Here is a 17,896-nt window from a genome sequence, read left to right on the forward strand (position 1 = left end):
CATATTAATATTTACCAGACAGTATAGCCAGATTTATCCAGTTATCTTTGCACAAAGTTGATAGAAGAACATTTTTTAAGCTTTTAATTTCAAAAGTTTCTTTTACATGAGCAACAGATGTAAAAAAAAACTAGGAAAGGGCTTTAACATAATGACAAGTTTGGCAGACATTCATAAAAATCTTTCACAACAAACTCCAGGAATTGCAATACTGCCTTTGGTTCTTTGGGAACAATTATAGTGGCTTTCAAACATGTCTATAGTTAAAAAGTTTCCACTAAAATATCTTCATCAGAAAATTCATCATACATTTCTATTACATACAGTAAAAACTTCTGAAGTTTCTCTTCATCTGCTAAAAATCAGAGAAAGTGGCTGAATGGTAACAAACTTTGACGTTATTTGATCTATTGCTTTAGAACAAGTGCCCAATTATTGGTAAAAAAGATGAAGGCATTCAAATACTGCTTTACTGATTTCTTCTAGCAATGTAAGATCAGCATCTTTTGTTGTTTCTCCTGGCATTCTTTAAAATTTGACTTTTTAAAATAAATGACCATTTCTTTAGATTTTGTTTTTGCATAGTCAATTGTCTTCTCCACAAGTTCTGAGTACTGTTCCTTTGATTAGAGTCTGCTATAATAATATTTTATGTAAATAATTTTCCAGTAACTAGTTACTGAAAAGTTACAACTTAGGTAACTATTAAATTGTGCCACTGATGTAGCGTTATATTTTCTCAATTCTTTCATTAGTTTTAACACAATTAACAATTGGGCTACAGAGAGGCAGAGAATGAAAAGCACCTATACCCTATACCAGAACTGGGAGAGAGGGTCTGGATAATATTCTAAATAATTAGCAAATGTTTGTTACCAAAAAGATTTCCTTCATTTCTCATGTAAGAGGAGATACCAAAGATAAATGAATGGCATGTTGAAGAGTTCTGATACATGATTACTTTTATAAAACATTTAAATGTAAATTTGGCATGTTTTCAAAACTTACAAGTTAAGAAATTATTTTAAAATCTATTCTAACTATAGAATCTTATTATGCTTCACATTCAGCTTCTTTAATACCTATTTACTGAACTTTTCCTAGGCAGCAAGTGTGTGTGTAGAACAAATGATAAATGACAAACTACCTTTTATGAAAAATTTGATTTATTCTATCAACTAAACACAAATAATTTCAAGAGGTACATCAAAGAATTATTCCTAAATGGCTTTTTTTTCTTGCTGTACACAATGTTAAGGGCAATCCTGTCAGCTCTTAAAGCTCTTGTTTGACCTGCTTTGTCAAATGCTTGTGAAATGATATTCAGAACGGCACAATGTGATGTCAACTTGCATTAATTCTTTCCCAAAGAGAAGCGTTCAGTATTCAGACTGTGTTTGTACTGGCACAGTTTATGTTTCGGCTTCATCTCAGAAGGTTTACAAGTACCATTTCCTTTGGAAGACTCTGTTCTTGTTTGCAATTTCTCTTCTAAAACAACCTTTGAAAGGACAATAATGACGTCCCATAAAACTGCTTTCAGGGAAGTCATTAAGGAAGTAAATATTTCAAGGAATTGAATAAAAATGTTACATATACCAATATTAAATTTTACTATTTTCTTCCTAGATATATTATGAAAAACTAAAATGATCCCTCATTCAACTAGTATTTTTCAATGAAGTAAATCCATCAACAATACTGCTTTTGTCTTTATGTAAAACATTATTTGTTTTCAGCTAACAAGAACCACATACAAATGTTCCTAAAATTATATAATGTTTTCTACTTCAGTTGTAATAATGATTGTATGTTAGCAAACACTTAAATGTTTCGCTGAGTTTCATAAACAACAATATAGAATAGTAAAAACATTAGCTTCAAATTTCTTCATCTGAAACCACAATGTAAATCACTCATCCATTATTCTATCTTGCTTAGAAAACAAGAGAACGGTTTTAAGATTCTGATGATTTTGAAATAAATTTTTTGGTTTCCCCTATTCCCCAGCAAATCAGTTATAATTTTCAGTGCAATCATATAGCAACCATAATTTAGTTGCCTGCTCAAAGTCTTTTCAAATTTTGTCCTTTCCACCTTTTTTCTGAAGCTGGTTTCTGATTGGTTCCGTCAACACCAAGGGTTCTTTTATGACGGTTGCTGAGTAATTTTTGCCTAATAGTTCAACTTCCACTTGTTGTCCCACTTTACTTAGCTCTACAGGGACGTACGCGAAAGCCAGACTCTTCTGGATGCTGTAACTGTAGCTTCCGGAGGTCGTGTTGCCAACCACCTGAAAAACAAGACCCTACCACCCTCAGCATCTTGGTCACAGCTTTGTATGCTTCCTCTTTAGATGAAAATTCTCAAAAGATACGTTCAACTTACAGAGTTTTATGATATGCTGTCTGTGAGGATAACACTAGGAGGAAAACTTCACTTTTTTGAGAAGCTTAATGAAAGTTTAAAACTTATGAAAAACAATTCTCAAAATACACATCCATGTTGCTCTGAAATGTCTCAGTTTTAAGTAATTACATCTAGTTTCTTAATACCTAGCACTATTTTGCTCAGTTTCATGCCAAGAGATCTGATAGGAAGAAGAATCAAATATTTTCATTTTGAACTTTAAAAAGTTCTCTTCCATCAAACTAGCATGGCAATAATAGATACAAAGGAGAAAAATCTAAAAATCCAAATGCAAATCTAGTCAACTGTTCCTGCTGGTATTTAGAAAATGGCCTGCCAGAATAGTGCTGAATTAAACTCTATTAATATATCAATAGTCAATGTGAAGTGAATCTTCTATATGAATATATACAGATTTAACAATTCCTGGTAATTGCTAGGCATTTAAATAAATGTTAACTTTACCCTCTCTAGCTCTACCATGTACAAAACATTTTGCTAGACATTCTGGAGAATGAGTAGAGGCCTGGTTCCTACCCTCATCAGCTTCTTGCCTAGTTGAGGAATTAACATACAGACACGAGAAACTGTAACCAGGAAGCCAAGGTAGGCAACATAAGTAAGCCAGGATTTGTTCTACATTTTGAAGGTCGGTGGAGTTAGGTGGGTAGAGAAGGGGGATAAAACTTTCCAACATGAGTGGAGACGTGGAGTTCGGTGTGAATGATCAAAATTAACAAGGATGAAATAGGATAACTTGGGATGGCAAACCAGAGAAAAATACTGAACAAGGAATCAAAATTTAGGAGATGAAAACAATAATTTTATGCTACCAAAAAAAAATCTATATAACAATCCTGATTAGAAGATTAGATCTGGTTTCCACAACTCCTCTTATCTGAAGGAAAAGATGCAAGAAAAGGAAAAACAGAGTAAAATGTAAAAAAATTACAATACTGGTTTAAACACCACTTTTTTTTTCTAACATCTTTATTGGAGTATAATTGCTTTACAATGGTGTTTTAGTTTCTGCTGTATAACAAAGTGAATCAGCTATACATATATCCCCACATCTCCTCCCTCTTGCGTCTCCCTCCCACCCTCCTTATCCCACCCCTCTAGGTGGTCACAAAGCACCGAGCTGATCTCCCTGTGGTATGCGGCTGCTTCCCACTAGCTATCTATTTTACATTTGGTAGTGTATATACGTCCATGCCACTCTCTCACTTTGTCCCAGCTTACACTTCCCCCTCCCCGTGTCCTCAAGTCCATTGTCTACATCTGCATCTTTATTCCTATCCTGCCCCTAGGTTCTTCAGAACCATTTTTTTTTTTTTTTAGATTCCATATATATGGAATATGTATGGAATTGTTATATAGATTTTATATAGACCTAATCTTCTAATCAGGATTGTTCCATATAACATATATATGGAATATATGTTACCATACGGTATTTATTTTTCTCTTTCTGACTTACTTCACTCTGTATGACAGACTCTAGGTCCATCCACCTCACTACAAATAACTTAATTTTGTTTCTTCTTATGGCTGGGTAATATTCCATTGTATATATGTAAACACCACATTTTTAAAAACTAAAAGGAAGACAACAAAAGCAAAATGATACATAGCCCGACTTAAAACTGCTTCTCCTGGCTACGCAACATCGCACTAATCCTTACAGCCTTACTGTCTAGCACAGCGGCTGCTTATAGCGGGTGCTCAAAAACATCCATGGACATGAATCAGCCTGGTGATGTTTCAGCTGCCTCAGCAAAGGGCTCACGACAGTCAACAGTCATATTATAGCATTTCTAGTCTCTTGTGCATTTATGACATTAAGTACAGACTACCTATCTCTGTAGCCCCAGTTTTTAATTATCTTGTTGAAACCCAAAATCAGAAGCTCTCCATATAATTTCTGAACTTGTTATGGTGATTTTAAAAAAGTGAATGCATTCATTAGTAAAAGTTTCTCTCTGGCAGATTATTAACTGCCAAGGTATTGCTGAGATAACACACGTTTCAAAATGGCTTTTCTCCTCTAGATCATATTTCCGTGATATAAAACTGGGATTTGGGTCAGGGCGGCTGGAGTTTTAATCATCGCTTTTTTGAAAGACCTTCTTGGTAACTTTGGTTTCACTTCTGAGTCTCTAAAACAGAGATTTGTGTTTGGAGCTCTGGGAAAGTTAACCTGGTTTTCTTGGGCATCTTAAGAAAACAGGAAGAATCCTGAACAAATCTCTTGGTCAGATCCCCTAACTCACTGGATAAAAAACCCACAATCACTCTTCAGAGACTGCGTGCCCCATCTCCTTGGGCCTTCCCATCTCTTAAAATCCCAGCAGTGATTCTTCTTGCAGTTATTTCTGCATTAGCAACTTTAAAGAAATAGCATGTTTATTTTGTGAGTGCTATCCTTAAAATATTTATTGAATGCTTTGCTTTCTGTTCAATTACTTTCATTTCTCCTTTAATTTCTCTCTAATCCAGGGGTTGTTAGTCCAAAGTATTTTAGAAAACTGGCCTTTCCTTTTATCTTATTACTAAGTCTCCAGGGAAAGGTTTTCCCTGGCATAAATTCTATATCATTCTACCTTAAAATCTTCCAGATTCAATTAAATCCATTGCTTCGTTTTGCTCAGTGAATCACAAGAACAAACCACCTCACCCTTTGCCTAGTAGATTCTCATATTCTTTGTGAAATCAGACAGCCTTCTTTTTACCAATGTAAACAATCCTCACTTATTTTTAGCCTTGTCTCATTCTTCTCTTAATTATGAGACTGAAAGACGCCTGTAACAGACTTAGAGAAGATAACATGGTAAATAACCTTTGAAAGCGGGAACATAATTTAAACTGGATGATATATTATGTTTCTTTGGCTGTCCCTGTGTGTTTTAGTTTATTAATAATGAAAAAGAAGACTTTCTAAACTCTTCAAACTTCTTTCCTCTAAAACCTTTTCTTCAAAACTTACTTCCCAGCAAAGCTGCTTTTATAACTAACTAAAGCCCCTCTCCTGCCCACACTTAAGCCTTGATTTTTTTATATAAAGCCTTACTTAAAATCATAATCCCTCCCTCTAGCACTGCCCATCTCCCAATTAGACTTTACTTTTCCCCAAAGTATTCATCGCCCTCTGACATGCTATTTATTTTATGTTCATTGTTTATCTCTCCCTCTCCTGGAATATAAGTTCCATAGGGGCAGAGATTCTTGTCTGTTTTGTTCACTGCTGCATCCTTAGTGCCTAGAATATTTCTGTCACATACCAGAACTCAGATCTGTTGAACAAATAAATTAACATGTACCCTATCGCTAGCATTGCAAATATCTGCATGAATAGAATACCAAATATAAAAGGTAGAACAAGTCCAAAGTCAGGAAATAAAAATAAAAAAATATTTCATATCATTCTAGAGATAAGGAAGATCAAAGAGTGTCATCTACATGATAAAATGATGATCCTACTAAGCATCAAAGAACAGACAAGCTGATATCAGGAAATTTAAGAGAAATATTACTAATAACTAAAATTACAATTGCATTAGCAGCTCTATAAACAGATGGCACGTATAGGAAAGATGAAAAATATAATGTGTAAACTCAGTGCACAAATGAGGCAAAGGGAATACAATTTAAAAATGGAACTTGGAGGGGATATATGTATACATATAGCTGATTCACTTCATTGTATAGCAGAAACTAACACAACATTGTAAAGCAATTATACTTCAATTAAAAAAAATGGTGCTTGGGTTTCCAGGGTTCTTCTTTTTTTCCAGCTTTGTTGAGATGCAATTGACATATAACATTGTATAAGTTTAAGGTACAGGTTTCCAGTTTTTTAACTTGGGTATGGTCGCATTTAAGATGACTAAAAATCTGTCAGTTCATCATGGTCGATGTGGGGTTGCATACAGAATGTTATGACAGAGCTTCTCGTTCATTCCATGGCCAAGTAAAACAGACTATCAGTAGAAGTATGAGTGCAGACCGTATTAGGAAGACTGAGATAGTTGGATGAGAATAGAGTGAAAAATGTAGAACAAAAAGATGAGGTGAGGGAAGTGTAACGACCACGGAAAAATTAATTAGAGGCGGAAAGAACCTTAGACATTATCTCACTCAGTGGCTTCATTTTGTAGATGAGAACACTGAGACCCAGAGAGGCTCAAGCAGTCAGTTAATGGCACAGGTGGTTATCAGTGGAAATTGTGGGCAAATCTTAAATCAGAGAAAGAACATATTAAGAAAAGAGGGCTGAACCAGAGATCTAGAACAGAAACAGGAAGTGGAGACTGTGAGGTAAGAGTGGGAACGGTTCAAACAGAAGAGCAAACAACACAATTAAAGGTGAGGCATTTGAGAAAGAGCTTCAGATCTGAGAAAAGATCTATTGGCTTCATAGAATCTAAAACTATAACATCCACCTGTTACTCTGATGTGCAAGAACTGTGGGTATATAATGAAGTGCTTAGGAGAATACAGTGGGCCATCAGAGACAAAGAAGAGAGCAAATGGGGGTATTCAGCATGGCTCAGAAGAAAGGATAAGAATTCAAAGTCCAACTGTACCTGGGTCAGAAATCAGCTTCGTCAATCACATGTCATAGCTGTGTAACCTCAAGCAAGTTACTTAATCTCTCTGAGCCCCAAAGCCTCATCTTTAAATGGGAATGATCATACATATCTGGGAGGGGTCTCGTAAAAGTAAACGAGAGAGGGACTTCCCTGGTGGTCCAGTGGTAAAGAATCCGCCTTCCAATGCAGGGGACATGAGTTCAATCCCTGTTCAGGGAACTAAGATGCCACATGCCACGGGGCAACTAAGCCCGTGAGCCATAACTACTGAGTTCACGCGCCTCAAGGAGAGAGCCCGTGTGCCACAAACTACAGAGCCCACGGGCCCTGGCGCCCGCGTGCCACAACTACAGAGCACATGAGCCCTGGAGCCTGCGCACAACTAGAGAGAAGCCTGAGCGATGCAATGAAAGATCCCGCGTGCCACAACAAAGAGCCCGCATGTCGCAGCTAAGACCCAATGCAACCAAAAAAATAAATAAAATAAATAAATATTTTTTAAAAAGTAAATGAGAGTACACAAAAATATCCAGCACTAGTAGGAACTCTGTAGATGTTAGTTCCATGTCAAACTGACCCCTGCCTCAGCTCAGATGGCCATATCTTTAGTAATCCAAAGGCTGAGATTGACACCACTGGCTCTCCTCTCCTCCAGTGCTCGTTTTGTCACTGAAGAGATGGGGAAAATGAAAACAAGTATTCAGTAGGCTGTAGTGCGTAAGGAAAAACAAAACCCAACCTGGGAATAGAATCTCTGAGTATTTGGGTGTTGACCAAGCAGACCCTGCTCAATACAGAACAGATGTTTAGATGAGTCTTGAAGGCCCTGTGGTTGCCACATGGTCTAAGCTGAGTGTCCCTGCCTGATAACACCAGCCAAAACACAGCAAAACATTGAGCCAAACTGGGTTTTACAAATAGTCATAAAAAGTGGAGGAAGTGAAATTCTATTGATAAGTTATCTAACTCTGGCTTCACTGAAGACCAAGAGAGACAGTGACATGCAGCATCCCAAAGGGAGAAGAAGGTAGTCTTACTCCCCTTGAAGAACCAAAGGATTTCCATTCCTCCCTTTATTTACTAAGGTTTAACCCTCTCTTGTCATAGATGTTTTCATTTGGAAATTGTTTTCTGCTAATGTGCTAAGGTACGAATTGCTTCCTCCTGAAAGATCCCTGAGAAGCTAAGTCAGAATACTAAATTCTCTATAAAATCTCTCTCTTGCATTCACAGATACAGATGTGGTGAGCCAAGAGGTCATTTTACCTTCTCAATCATACCTTCCTCATTGTCCAATGTATTTCAAGTCCTGCAGTTTATTTTCTTTCATTAAACCATATAGAATATTATGTTTTCCAAAATGAGCAGCATTTCATTATCCTTTCAGTTAAGTAATTTCTGTTTCTTGAATGTCACTTCAGAATTCAAAAGAGTGTCATCTCACCAATAGATAAATAACTAGCAAAAAACTGTAAACGGAAACAGAGGCAAGGAGTTTCTGCTGCAGAGACACTGCAGTGGCCCCTCGCTATGGGTCCTCAGCCCTCACCTTGCCATCATACCAGATGCTTTCATTTCCCTCCGGATCAACATCGTCCGTTGCCAAGGTGAGGCAGACCAGTCTCCGTTTCAGCCCCTTGGCTTTAATCTGTTTCAGTGCTTGCTTTCCTATGAAGTCTGCTGGCTGCAGAAATCCAAGATAATGATGATGAATGAATACTCAGACACTGTGACAAGGTTAGAGATGCAAGCATTTAAATTTGCCTTTGCTATTTTCTCGCCAATTACACATTAAATAAAAATACAGATTGGATCAAACATCTAGACAAATATTTCTTAGTCCCTGAATGACACCCATTCTTTCAGAAGAGGTTAGACTTAAGGGTAATAACTTGTGATAACAATTTTACCAGAACTACCTAGGCAGAAAAACGTAAGGCATGATATTGAGATGGTGGGTTACAAAAGGGACCCTTGTATCTACTGGTTCTGGACAGTGGGACCAGTGGGCAGTGATCAAGGCGTGACTCAGTTTCTACCTAAAGTAAGCCTTTCCTAAGAAGGAAATTCACTTTTTTGAAATGTGATGCCAAAGCAACTCCAAAATGCCTGCAGTTTTTCCTTCTTCAGAATAATGGTCCCCGGAATGCATTAACCTACTGGGTTACACCGTTAGTTCATTCAAGAAATTTATTGAGCCCCTACTGTGTGGGAGGTATCATGCCGGGCCCTGGGTTACAAAATTAGTCAAACACAGACATTCTGATCAAAAAGCTTATTCTGTAATGCTGCGCTTTTCAACATTTTTTTCCCCTCCTTCCCCACAACACATGACAGATGACATTCCTACTCCTAGTGCAGTCCCCTGGGCACAATCAGGGTTATTCCCAATGCAGCGCAAGTGAGTGAGAGTGACACTGTTATACAGAGGACGTTGAATCCATTCTTACACATTAAGAAAAGTAGGGAGCATGCAAACTTTCATGTTTATTAGTAACACACCTTACAACTGAGTAGGACAAACAGGTGAGCCATGACTCCTCAGTGGAGACACTTAGCTGATAAAGGAGACACCATTCTATCCAAGCAGAATGCCAGGGACACTTGACATGTATGAGAAACTAGTCAGAGGCTAAGAGCAGTGAGAGTGCAAAGGAGGGAAGGCTGACCCGGGGTGGGGTATTGGGGTAAGGCTTCTACATAAATGTGCCCATCTCTTTTCTTAAGGAGCCAAAGGAAGAATTTGTGATATCTAAATCACATCTCTGGTGAGTTAGATTTATAATGTGGAAGACAAAATTCTCAAAACAGTTCTCATAGACTATTCTCTGAAAGAAAAGGAAACAATAATTTTGATTTCTTCACTGGTCTCAGAAGAAAGGAAGCACTCTTTCATGCCAAACATGTCCTCTGCTACCAACATGTAGGATTTATACAGCTCTTTCTGTGCACATAACATTAAGGATTAGGTTCAGCAAGCCCCTTCACCTCTCAGTGAAGCAGCAGGAGGGGTCCTCACACACCCTCTGCCTGAGACCCTCCCCAGCTCACTCCCTTACTGACTCAAAGCTTCTAGGACAAGCCCAAAATGCAGTATGATTTCTATGGATATTGCAACTTTTGATTGCTGACTGCACAGGAAGCTAAAGAAAGTTTCCATTGGCCAAGGTTAAAATAATTGCAAAACAAAAGTCCAGTTCTTTCCCCTCTGCTGTGATCCAGATAGTGAGAACCAACTACAAGCTTTATTATGAAACCAGATAAAAATTCAAAGAAGACTGGAACCCATGTTATTTAAGACAGGACTACTGGGGGAAAACAAAACAACAAACACAGGAAGAGCTTGATTCATTTGAGTTCTTATGTAGGATAAATTCATGATAACACAAGTCATAACAAACCAAAGTTCATTATAGTTAAAACATGTTTATCTAAATACAGAAAGAATGCTACAACAGAATTTTTTTGCTATCTTGGTATATTTTTAAAAGAAGACTTGCTATCATGGATACATGATGACAAGGGATGCTTTCTAGTGTTCTTGTCTATATAGGAAGCCAATGATTGCAATGAAAAAAAAAACCCACTTTATCGTGTGGAAAAGCACACAATCCTGGAGTGGCCAAGCACTATATAGTGTGTTTTGTGGAGTGCTGGGAGATCCTGAATAACTTCCTCATCTCCTATTATGAAATCTGAATCTTTGCTGATAGAGATTCATTTAGATCTTGAAGGTTTGGGGTCCTCCTGAGTCCCTATTAAAGAATTTTCTTTCAATTATTTACTCAGCTGTTGTTGTGCCCCTGCTATGTATCAGGTACTAGATACAGGATATTCAGAGCTAAATACAACAGGGTCTTGTAGCCTCTGGGAGGTCCCTGAGGAGATGTGACCCTTTCCCTCCACATCACAATACGCCCAGCGCTGAAATTATTTTATCTCCTCAATGTTTTAACATATCAGAGGAAAAAAGAATGATTTGAGATTACTGGAAACATGGTAGAATATGACAGCGATAGTATACAAATCAGCTATACCAATTTGAAACACGATTCACTGCTGCTTCTGTGAGTTTTATGAGTGTGAAAATCACATTTTGGAAATTTAAAACAAGAAATGTCTAATGCATGTCTAAGGCAGAAATGCAAACAAACATTTGCTATGATGGAGGCATGTACAGTGGGACCTCAAGAAGGCGTATGATCAGTTCTATCTAGGGTGAGAGGGGGTCTGGGGCAGCATTCTGTCAGCAACAGTTTTATAGAGGAAGCAGCTTGAACCGAGTTTGAAAGATGAGGCTTCATGATAACTACTGTCTGCATACCCTTCTCCAAAAATCCTCACGCTTTTAAGTCGATCTTCCCAACAATCCATAGATGGTGGATCTGGGGTCTAAAAGAAGCGGGTTAATTTAGCCAAAGACACTCAACCAAGATCTCAGAAATCCCAGCCCCATTCTTTTCATCTATTTTGAGCTGTCTTCACTGAGCCTCTTAAGCCAATATCTGCCACACCTTCACAGGGACTGTGGTGAAAGCTGGCCGCATCCAAAGCTTTCAGAAATGGGCACTCTGGGGGGTGCTGGACGAGGACTGCTGGGGTGGATGCCATGGGGGTGCGGGGAATAAGATGTGCTGGAAGGGGAGTCTGCCAAATTCATAATTTTACCAAAGTCTAAGCAGGAACATAAGGTATCAGTTAATCATAAGAAATAGGAAAGATGGGCACCCCAGAAAACTTCCTTTAAAAGAGAAAAGTTATAGTAAAAAAATTCAAAAAATAATTTAATTCATTATCAATTTAATTAAGTTACTAATTTAATTCAAAAATTAAAGTAGTAAGTAAGTAATATTAATAATATTTACAATTTATTAGGCACTTGCTATGTGCCAGACGCTATGCTGAGGGCTTTACAATCGTGAGCTCATTTAATCCTCATTAAGATTCCTATAAGACAGATCATTTTATCCCCAGCTTATGAAGAGAAGGCCCAACAAAGTTAAGGGTCTTTCCTGAGGCTTGGTTATGTAAGTCAGCACCTTTAGATTTTATCCATACGCATTTTTTAAATGGCTGTGCCTGGAGTCTATCACTGGCAGGAACAGCTGATGTAAATACTCTAAAGAATGTTTCTTTTAAATTATTTTGAAACACAAATATCTGATATCACTTATATGTGGAATCTAAAAAAAATGATACAAATGAACTTATTTACAAAACAGAAACAGACTCACAGACATAGAAAACGAATTTATGGTTACCAAAGGGGAAGGGGGGAGGGAGGGATAAACTAGGAATTTGGGAGTAACATATACACGCTACTATATATAAAATAGATAAACAACAAGGACCTACTGTATAGCACAGGGAACTCTACTTAATATTCTGTAATAACCTATATGAGAAAAGAATCTGAAAAAGAATACATATATATGTATGTATTCTGAATCACTTTGCTGTACACCTGAAACTAACACAATACTGTAAATTAACTATGATTCAATAAAATAATTAATTAATTAAAAAATTATTTCTAGGTAGCCTGAACCTATCTTGAATGACATTCACTACACAATAATATTTTTGTACCATGTGAAAGGATTTGAAAACAACCTGAAGGTTAATATTAATGAAATTTAACCTCTATATCTGTATATCCCTGAAATAGGAAGTGACCTTGTCAGCAATATCATCCTTAGACATGAATGAAAACAATACTCAAACAACAACAACAACAAAAACCTAATTAAAAGTAAGGAACACATACTTAAAACACAGATAAGAGGTGACACCTGCCCCTTGAGACAATTCTCCCTTCCCAAGCTAACCTTGGACCTGACTTGGGAAGATTTAAAAGTGGGGTTATAGCATTTCATTCTCATTTTACTTGGCTTTCCTCCCAAGATTGTAGACTTTATTATATAGTTATTATTTATAAATGAGAGAGGAAAATGTGTCTGAAGGTTAAGTGCTGTGATTAAAATTGGTGCCTTCAGGATGACCTGAGAACAGAAATGTATTTCTTAATGAGTCACTACCAAATTAACTATATAAATAGCTGTTAATGTCTTTGAGAAACATTTCTGGGGCACTGAGATTATACCTTAAAATAATTTTGGCTTATATTTCTAATCTATTAATTTTTAAGAAGCAGTAAGAGCCATTAAAGCAGCCACCTGTGATGCATCCTAAATATAACATCCACATAGATGAAAACATTAAGTAGATTTTAAGTGAAATGTAACTCCTCATCTCTTACTAGCTTTATTAAAAGCACACATATTATCAAAAAGCACATGGAAATGAAATAAATTAAACCAGTATATTTTGGGTTGGGATTCTCAGAGCAGTGGAGAGTTTTCAGATGTGTAGCTAAAGCGAATTTGACAGCAGCAGTGGAAGGAAGGTTCTGATACGAACTCGGGGTGGTGGGCTCTTACAGACCAGGAGAGAAATGATAAAAACCTAGTTTTGGACCTCTTGTGTTCCATATTTAGAGTCAAAACCCATCAGAAAATTCAAAGCAGTCATCAGTTTGATTGAATTTTTGGCCAAAATCCTTTTAATCTAAATGTCAAAAGTTTCCAAAGGCATAAGAGAATCAATGTAACATCCTGGGTCCTAAGAAAGCCCCCCTTAGAAACCAGGCACAGCACTGGTTGTGGAATGACGCTCCTGCGTTTGCAGACCTGAAGAGAGCTGCAGAGAGACCCGGTGGTCACCAACTACTGTCAGTGGCAGAGCAGAGATGAAAATCTGGGTGATAGATTTCTGTCGCTGTCCCTCAACACATTCCTGAAAAGTTCCTTATTTAAAATGAGGCCAGGAATCATTCATTAAAAACAGTCCTCATGGGACTCCCTTTGGAAAGCACGTGCCCCTGACTAACCTGCGGTCCATGTGAACCTTAACTTTGTCTGGTCATTTGTCAAATACCAGGTGCATCTGTGTTTGTCTCGCAGTTAAACTGATGAAGCCATATACTGGATTCGTTCATTTGGGGCAATGGATCTGACCGGCCTACCACCCCATCAAGACAAATTATACCATCATTCATTTCATAGTCACACAGTTAGAATCACAGAAGTTTTTAAGCAGGAAGAAAACGTAGTCCAAGGTCATTTTTCATAATTTTTTTCATAATTTTTCAAAATTAAGGCCCAGAGTTAACGTTCTTGCCCAAAGTGACAAAGTGAGTTATTACCAAACCTCGAATCCAGGCTTCCCAATTCTTGCTTCCTTTTCCTCTATGCAGAACTTTGTAACATTCCATGTAAGTTTATAATAACCACAATTTCTCTATCTCTTTATTAGCAAAATATTAAATTATGAGTGTAGCAAGTCCAGTCTATTATTGACTGGAAATGAATACTCTCACATTCACAGTTTTTATTCTTTGCTCTTGGCAGTTTAAAACAAACAATTTATCTAGCATTTTTCTAACCAAAACCACTAATCAATTAAGTATTCCTTCTCAAAAAAGTCTTTAATATAACTAGAAAATGGACTCTATTAACCCAAAGAAAGGTGTGGATACACTGAAACCTGGAGAAAATATTTAAAATATGATTCCCAAGCCAGGCCAATAATTCGTTAATTAGCATCCAAACCAAACTAGATGTTTCAAAATGAAAATAGCCCCTATTGTGTTTTATGAATTTTACTAGATTCAATATTAAAGAAAATATTTACTTTTCAGTCTTTGAGTCTTATGATTCACAGGAAAACACTGGAATGGACTTGTGGCTTTGTCAGATGTACTTTTTTTTTTTAATTGGAACATAGTTGATTAACAATGTTGTGTTAGTTTCAGGTGTACAGCAAAGTGATTCAGATGTACTTTTATGCTTAACTGCATTAGCAACAATTAGAACATAGAGTTTTCATAATAGCTTTCATCTCTCTAGACTACAGTGAAGAACAATTGCCCATTTGGTGTTTTAAGTAGAGCACTCAAGCCTAAATGCAAAGTAAATAATTATTATTTATTTCTTAAAGGAAATAAGAAAAACACAAAGAAATGAAGCTGGAGTCTTCAAAAAATTGGAAGGTTTTTATCTATAGTTGGTTTTCCATAAAAGATTTGTTTTAGATTCCATTCAATAAGATGGAAGGGACCTAACATTTATTGAGGTATCAAATGTTCTTTAGCTCATCTAATATTTATAACAAACTTATAAGGTGGATATTTTCTTCATTTTACAGTTGATAAAACTGAAGTGCTTTTAGGTTAAGCAACTTTAGTTTTAGAATAGGTTAGTGGCAGAGCCATGGTTCAGACCGTTCAAATACTTACTAAACCTGTACGAATTATTGGACACAGAACCAGCCCTGAGGATTCTTGGCCTCTGTCCCCAAGGAGCTCAGAGTCTAGCTAAGGAGGCAGCCAGTATTATGGGGTGTAAAAATATCATGGTAGAGATAAGTACAGGGTGCTATAGAAGAGGGGTCCCAGCACTCCCCTGGCTTTAATTGCCACCTATATATCAATGATCCAAATCCATACTTTCAGAGCAGAGGTCTCCAAACCAATGTGCTCAGCTGCCACCGAGACTCTCCACTTGGCTGTTCCATAGCCCCCAACCTCGCAAGTCCTTCCAACCTCTGAATCACACCCCACCTGTGTTTCCTAGTTCATTAACAATATCCTAGATCCTACTTTCCACTCCCTTCACAAATAGTCCTTCATGTGGTCTCCAGCCTACCTTTTTATTATCACTCATACCTCTTTCTTCTCTATCCTATGGCCACTGCCTTAGTTGAAGCCCTCAACATCTCTCCACTAGATTTCTTCAATAATTGGGGAAAGTGATCTTCCAGTCACCAGGGTAATTCCCTTTTAACCTGTTTTTCCGTCACCAGAATGTCACTCCTTACTCAAAATCCTTCAAAGGCTTCTCAGTGTCTCCAGGATACACCCCAAATTCTCTAGCCTGGCAGATGAGACCCTTCCTGATGAGGTCCCAGTACTTCTCTGGCATTATCTGCATCTGCTATGTGCCAGCCCTGATAAGTGTTGGGGATAAAATGGTAAACAAGATGTATTTTGTATTGCCAGAACCTGTACTCAAGAAGTTTATGTCAAAAGATCAAGAAAAATGAACAAAATAATTGCAAGCTGTAACATATCCCATAAGGAGGATGTAGCCACAAAATTTCTTTTAAAAATTATCAAATAAAATCCAATAACATAGAAAAACATAATACATCATTACTAAGTGGGTTTTATGCCAAAATTAAAGTTGGGTTAACATTTGAGAATAAATGTAATTCATCATATAACAAGTAAAGAAGAAAAACCATATGATTATCTCAATGGATGCAGAAAAAGCACTTGCCAAAATCTAATATTCCTAATTCAAAAAACAAAAAACCCAAACTTTTAGTGCTAAGAACAGAAAGGAATGTCCTCAGCCTGATAAAGAGCATCTATGAAAAACCTACAGCTTACTCTATGAAAAACTTACAGCAAACATCATACTTAATGATGGAAGACTGATGATGAATGTTTTCCATCTAAAATCAGGAAACAAGATAAGCATGTCTGCTCTTACCACTTCTATTTAACTTTGTTGCAGTTTCAACCAGTAGAGGTTCTAACCAGTACAATAAGGCAAGAAAAAGAACTGAAAGGCATCCAGATTAGAAAAGAGACAAAGAAAAGCTTTATTTTCATACAACGCAATTGTCCATGTAGAAAATCCAATGGAATCTACAAAAAAAAAAAGAACTACACAAAAAAGTACTAGAACTACTAAGTGGGTTTAACAAAGTTGCAGAATGTGAGATCAATATACAAAACCCATTGCTTCCTACACACTAGCAGTAAACAACTGAAACTTGAAATTAAAAATGCCATTTACAATAGTATCAAAATACAAAATACTTAAGGATAGATCTGTAAAAAGATATGCAAGACCTATAAACTACAAAACATCTTTGGAATTAAAGATTACCTAAATAAACAGAGAGATATACCTCATTCATGAGTTAGAAGACTTGAACTGACCTATAGATACAATGCAATTCCAGTCAAAATCCCAGCAAGCTTTTTGATTCATGGAAATTCAAAGGATGTAGAATAACTAAAACAACATTGTAAAAGAACAGCAAAGTTGCGGGACTATCACAACCTGATTTAAGCTACAGCAATCAAGACAGTATGGTATCATTATCAAGAAAGATAAATAGGTCAATAGAACACAGGAGAGTCTGGAAACAGACCTAAACATATATGGACAACTGTTTTTTGAGAAAGGTACAAAAGCAATGCCACTTGAACATACAGCCTTTTTCAACAAATGGTGCTGTAAACAACTGGACATCTATATGCTAAAAAATAAACTTCAATCCATATCTTTTACCAGATAGAAAAATTAACTAAAAATAAATCACAGCTCTAAATGTAAAAAGATGATAAAACATCTAGGAGAAAACAGCAGAAAATCTTTGTGACTTTGGGTTAGGCAAAGATTTTTTACATACAACATGAAGAGTATGATCCACAAAAGAACAAATTGATAAGAACTTTAAAAATTCAAAAATTAAAAACTTCTGCTCTTTGAAAGTCACTATTAGACAGCTATATGTACACATATATCCCAAGTTCCATTTTTAAAGTTTATTCCCTTTGCTCCATTTGTGCACTGAGTTTACATGTTATATTTTTCATCTTTCCTATACGTGCCATCTGTTTATAGAGAGCTGCTAATGCAACTGTAATTTTAGTTGTTAATAATATTTCTCTTAAATTTCCTGATATCAGCTTGTCTGTTCTTTGATGCTTAGTAGGATCATCATTTTATCATGCAGATGACATTCTTTGATCTTCCTTATCTCTAGAATGATATGAAACATTTTTTAATTTTTATTTCCTGACTTTGGACTTGTTCTAC

The 17,896-nt window shown here is 36.7% G+C and overlaps 1 protein-coding gene across 2 annotated transcripts in view; it reads right to left on the reverse strand.

The window, feature by feature from the left end:
- Window positions 1–1,150: 1,150 nt before the first annotated feature.
- The window catches only part of DMGDH (dimethylglycine dehydrogenase), a 59,846-nt gene continuing 43,100 nt past the window's right edge, over window positions 1,151–17,896 (reverse strand). The window contains exons 15-16 of one of the 2 annotated variants that reach the window (XM_068535557.1): window positions 8,551–8,685; window positions 1,152–2,293 (exon numbers count right to left, since the gene is read on the reverse strand). In XM_068535557.1, coding sequence (XP_068391658.1) covers window positions 2,078–2,293; window positions 8,551–8,685 — 351 coding nt within the window. In that variant the 3' untranslated portion in view covers window positions 1,152–2,077. Of the gene's footprint in view, window positions 2,294–8,550; window positions 8,686–17,896 lie in introns of both variants that reach the window. The other variant, XM_068535558.1, reaches the window with a different exon arrangement.

Source organism: Eschrichtius robustus, chromosome 2, assembly GCF_028021215.1.
Source record: "Eschrichtius robustus isolate mEscRob2 chromosome 2, mEscRob2.pri, whole genome shotgun sequence".
NCBI lineage: Eukaryota > Metazoa > Chordata > Mammalia > Artiodactyla > Eschrichtiidae > Eschrichtius > Eschrichtius robustus.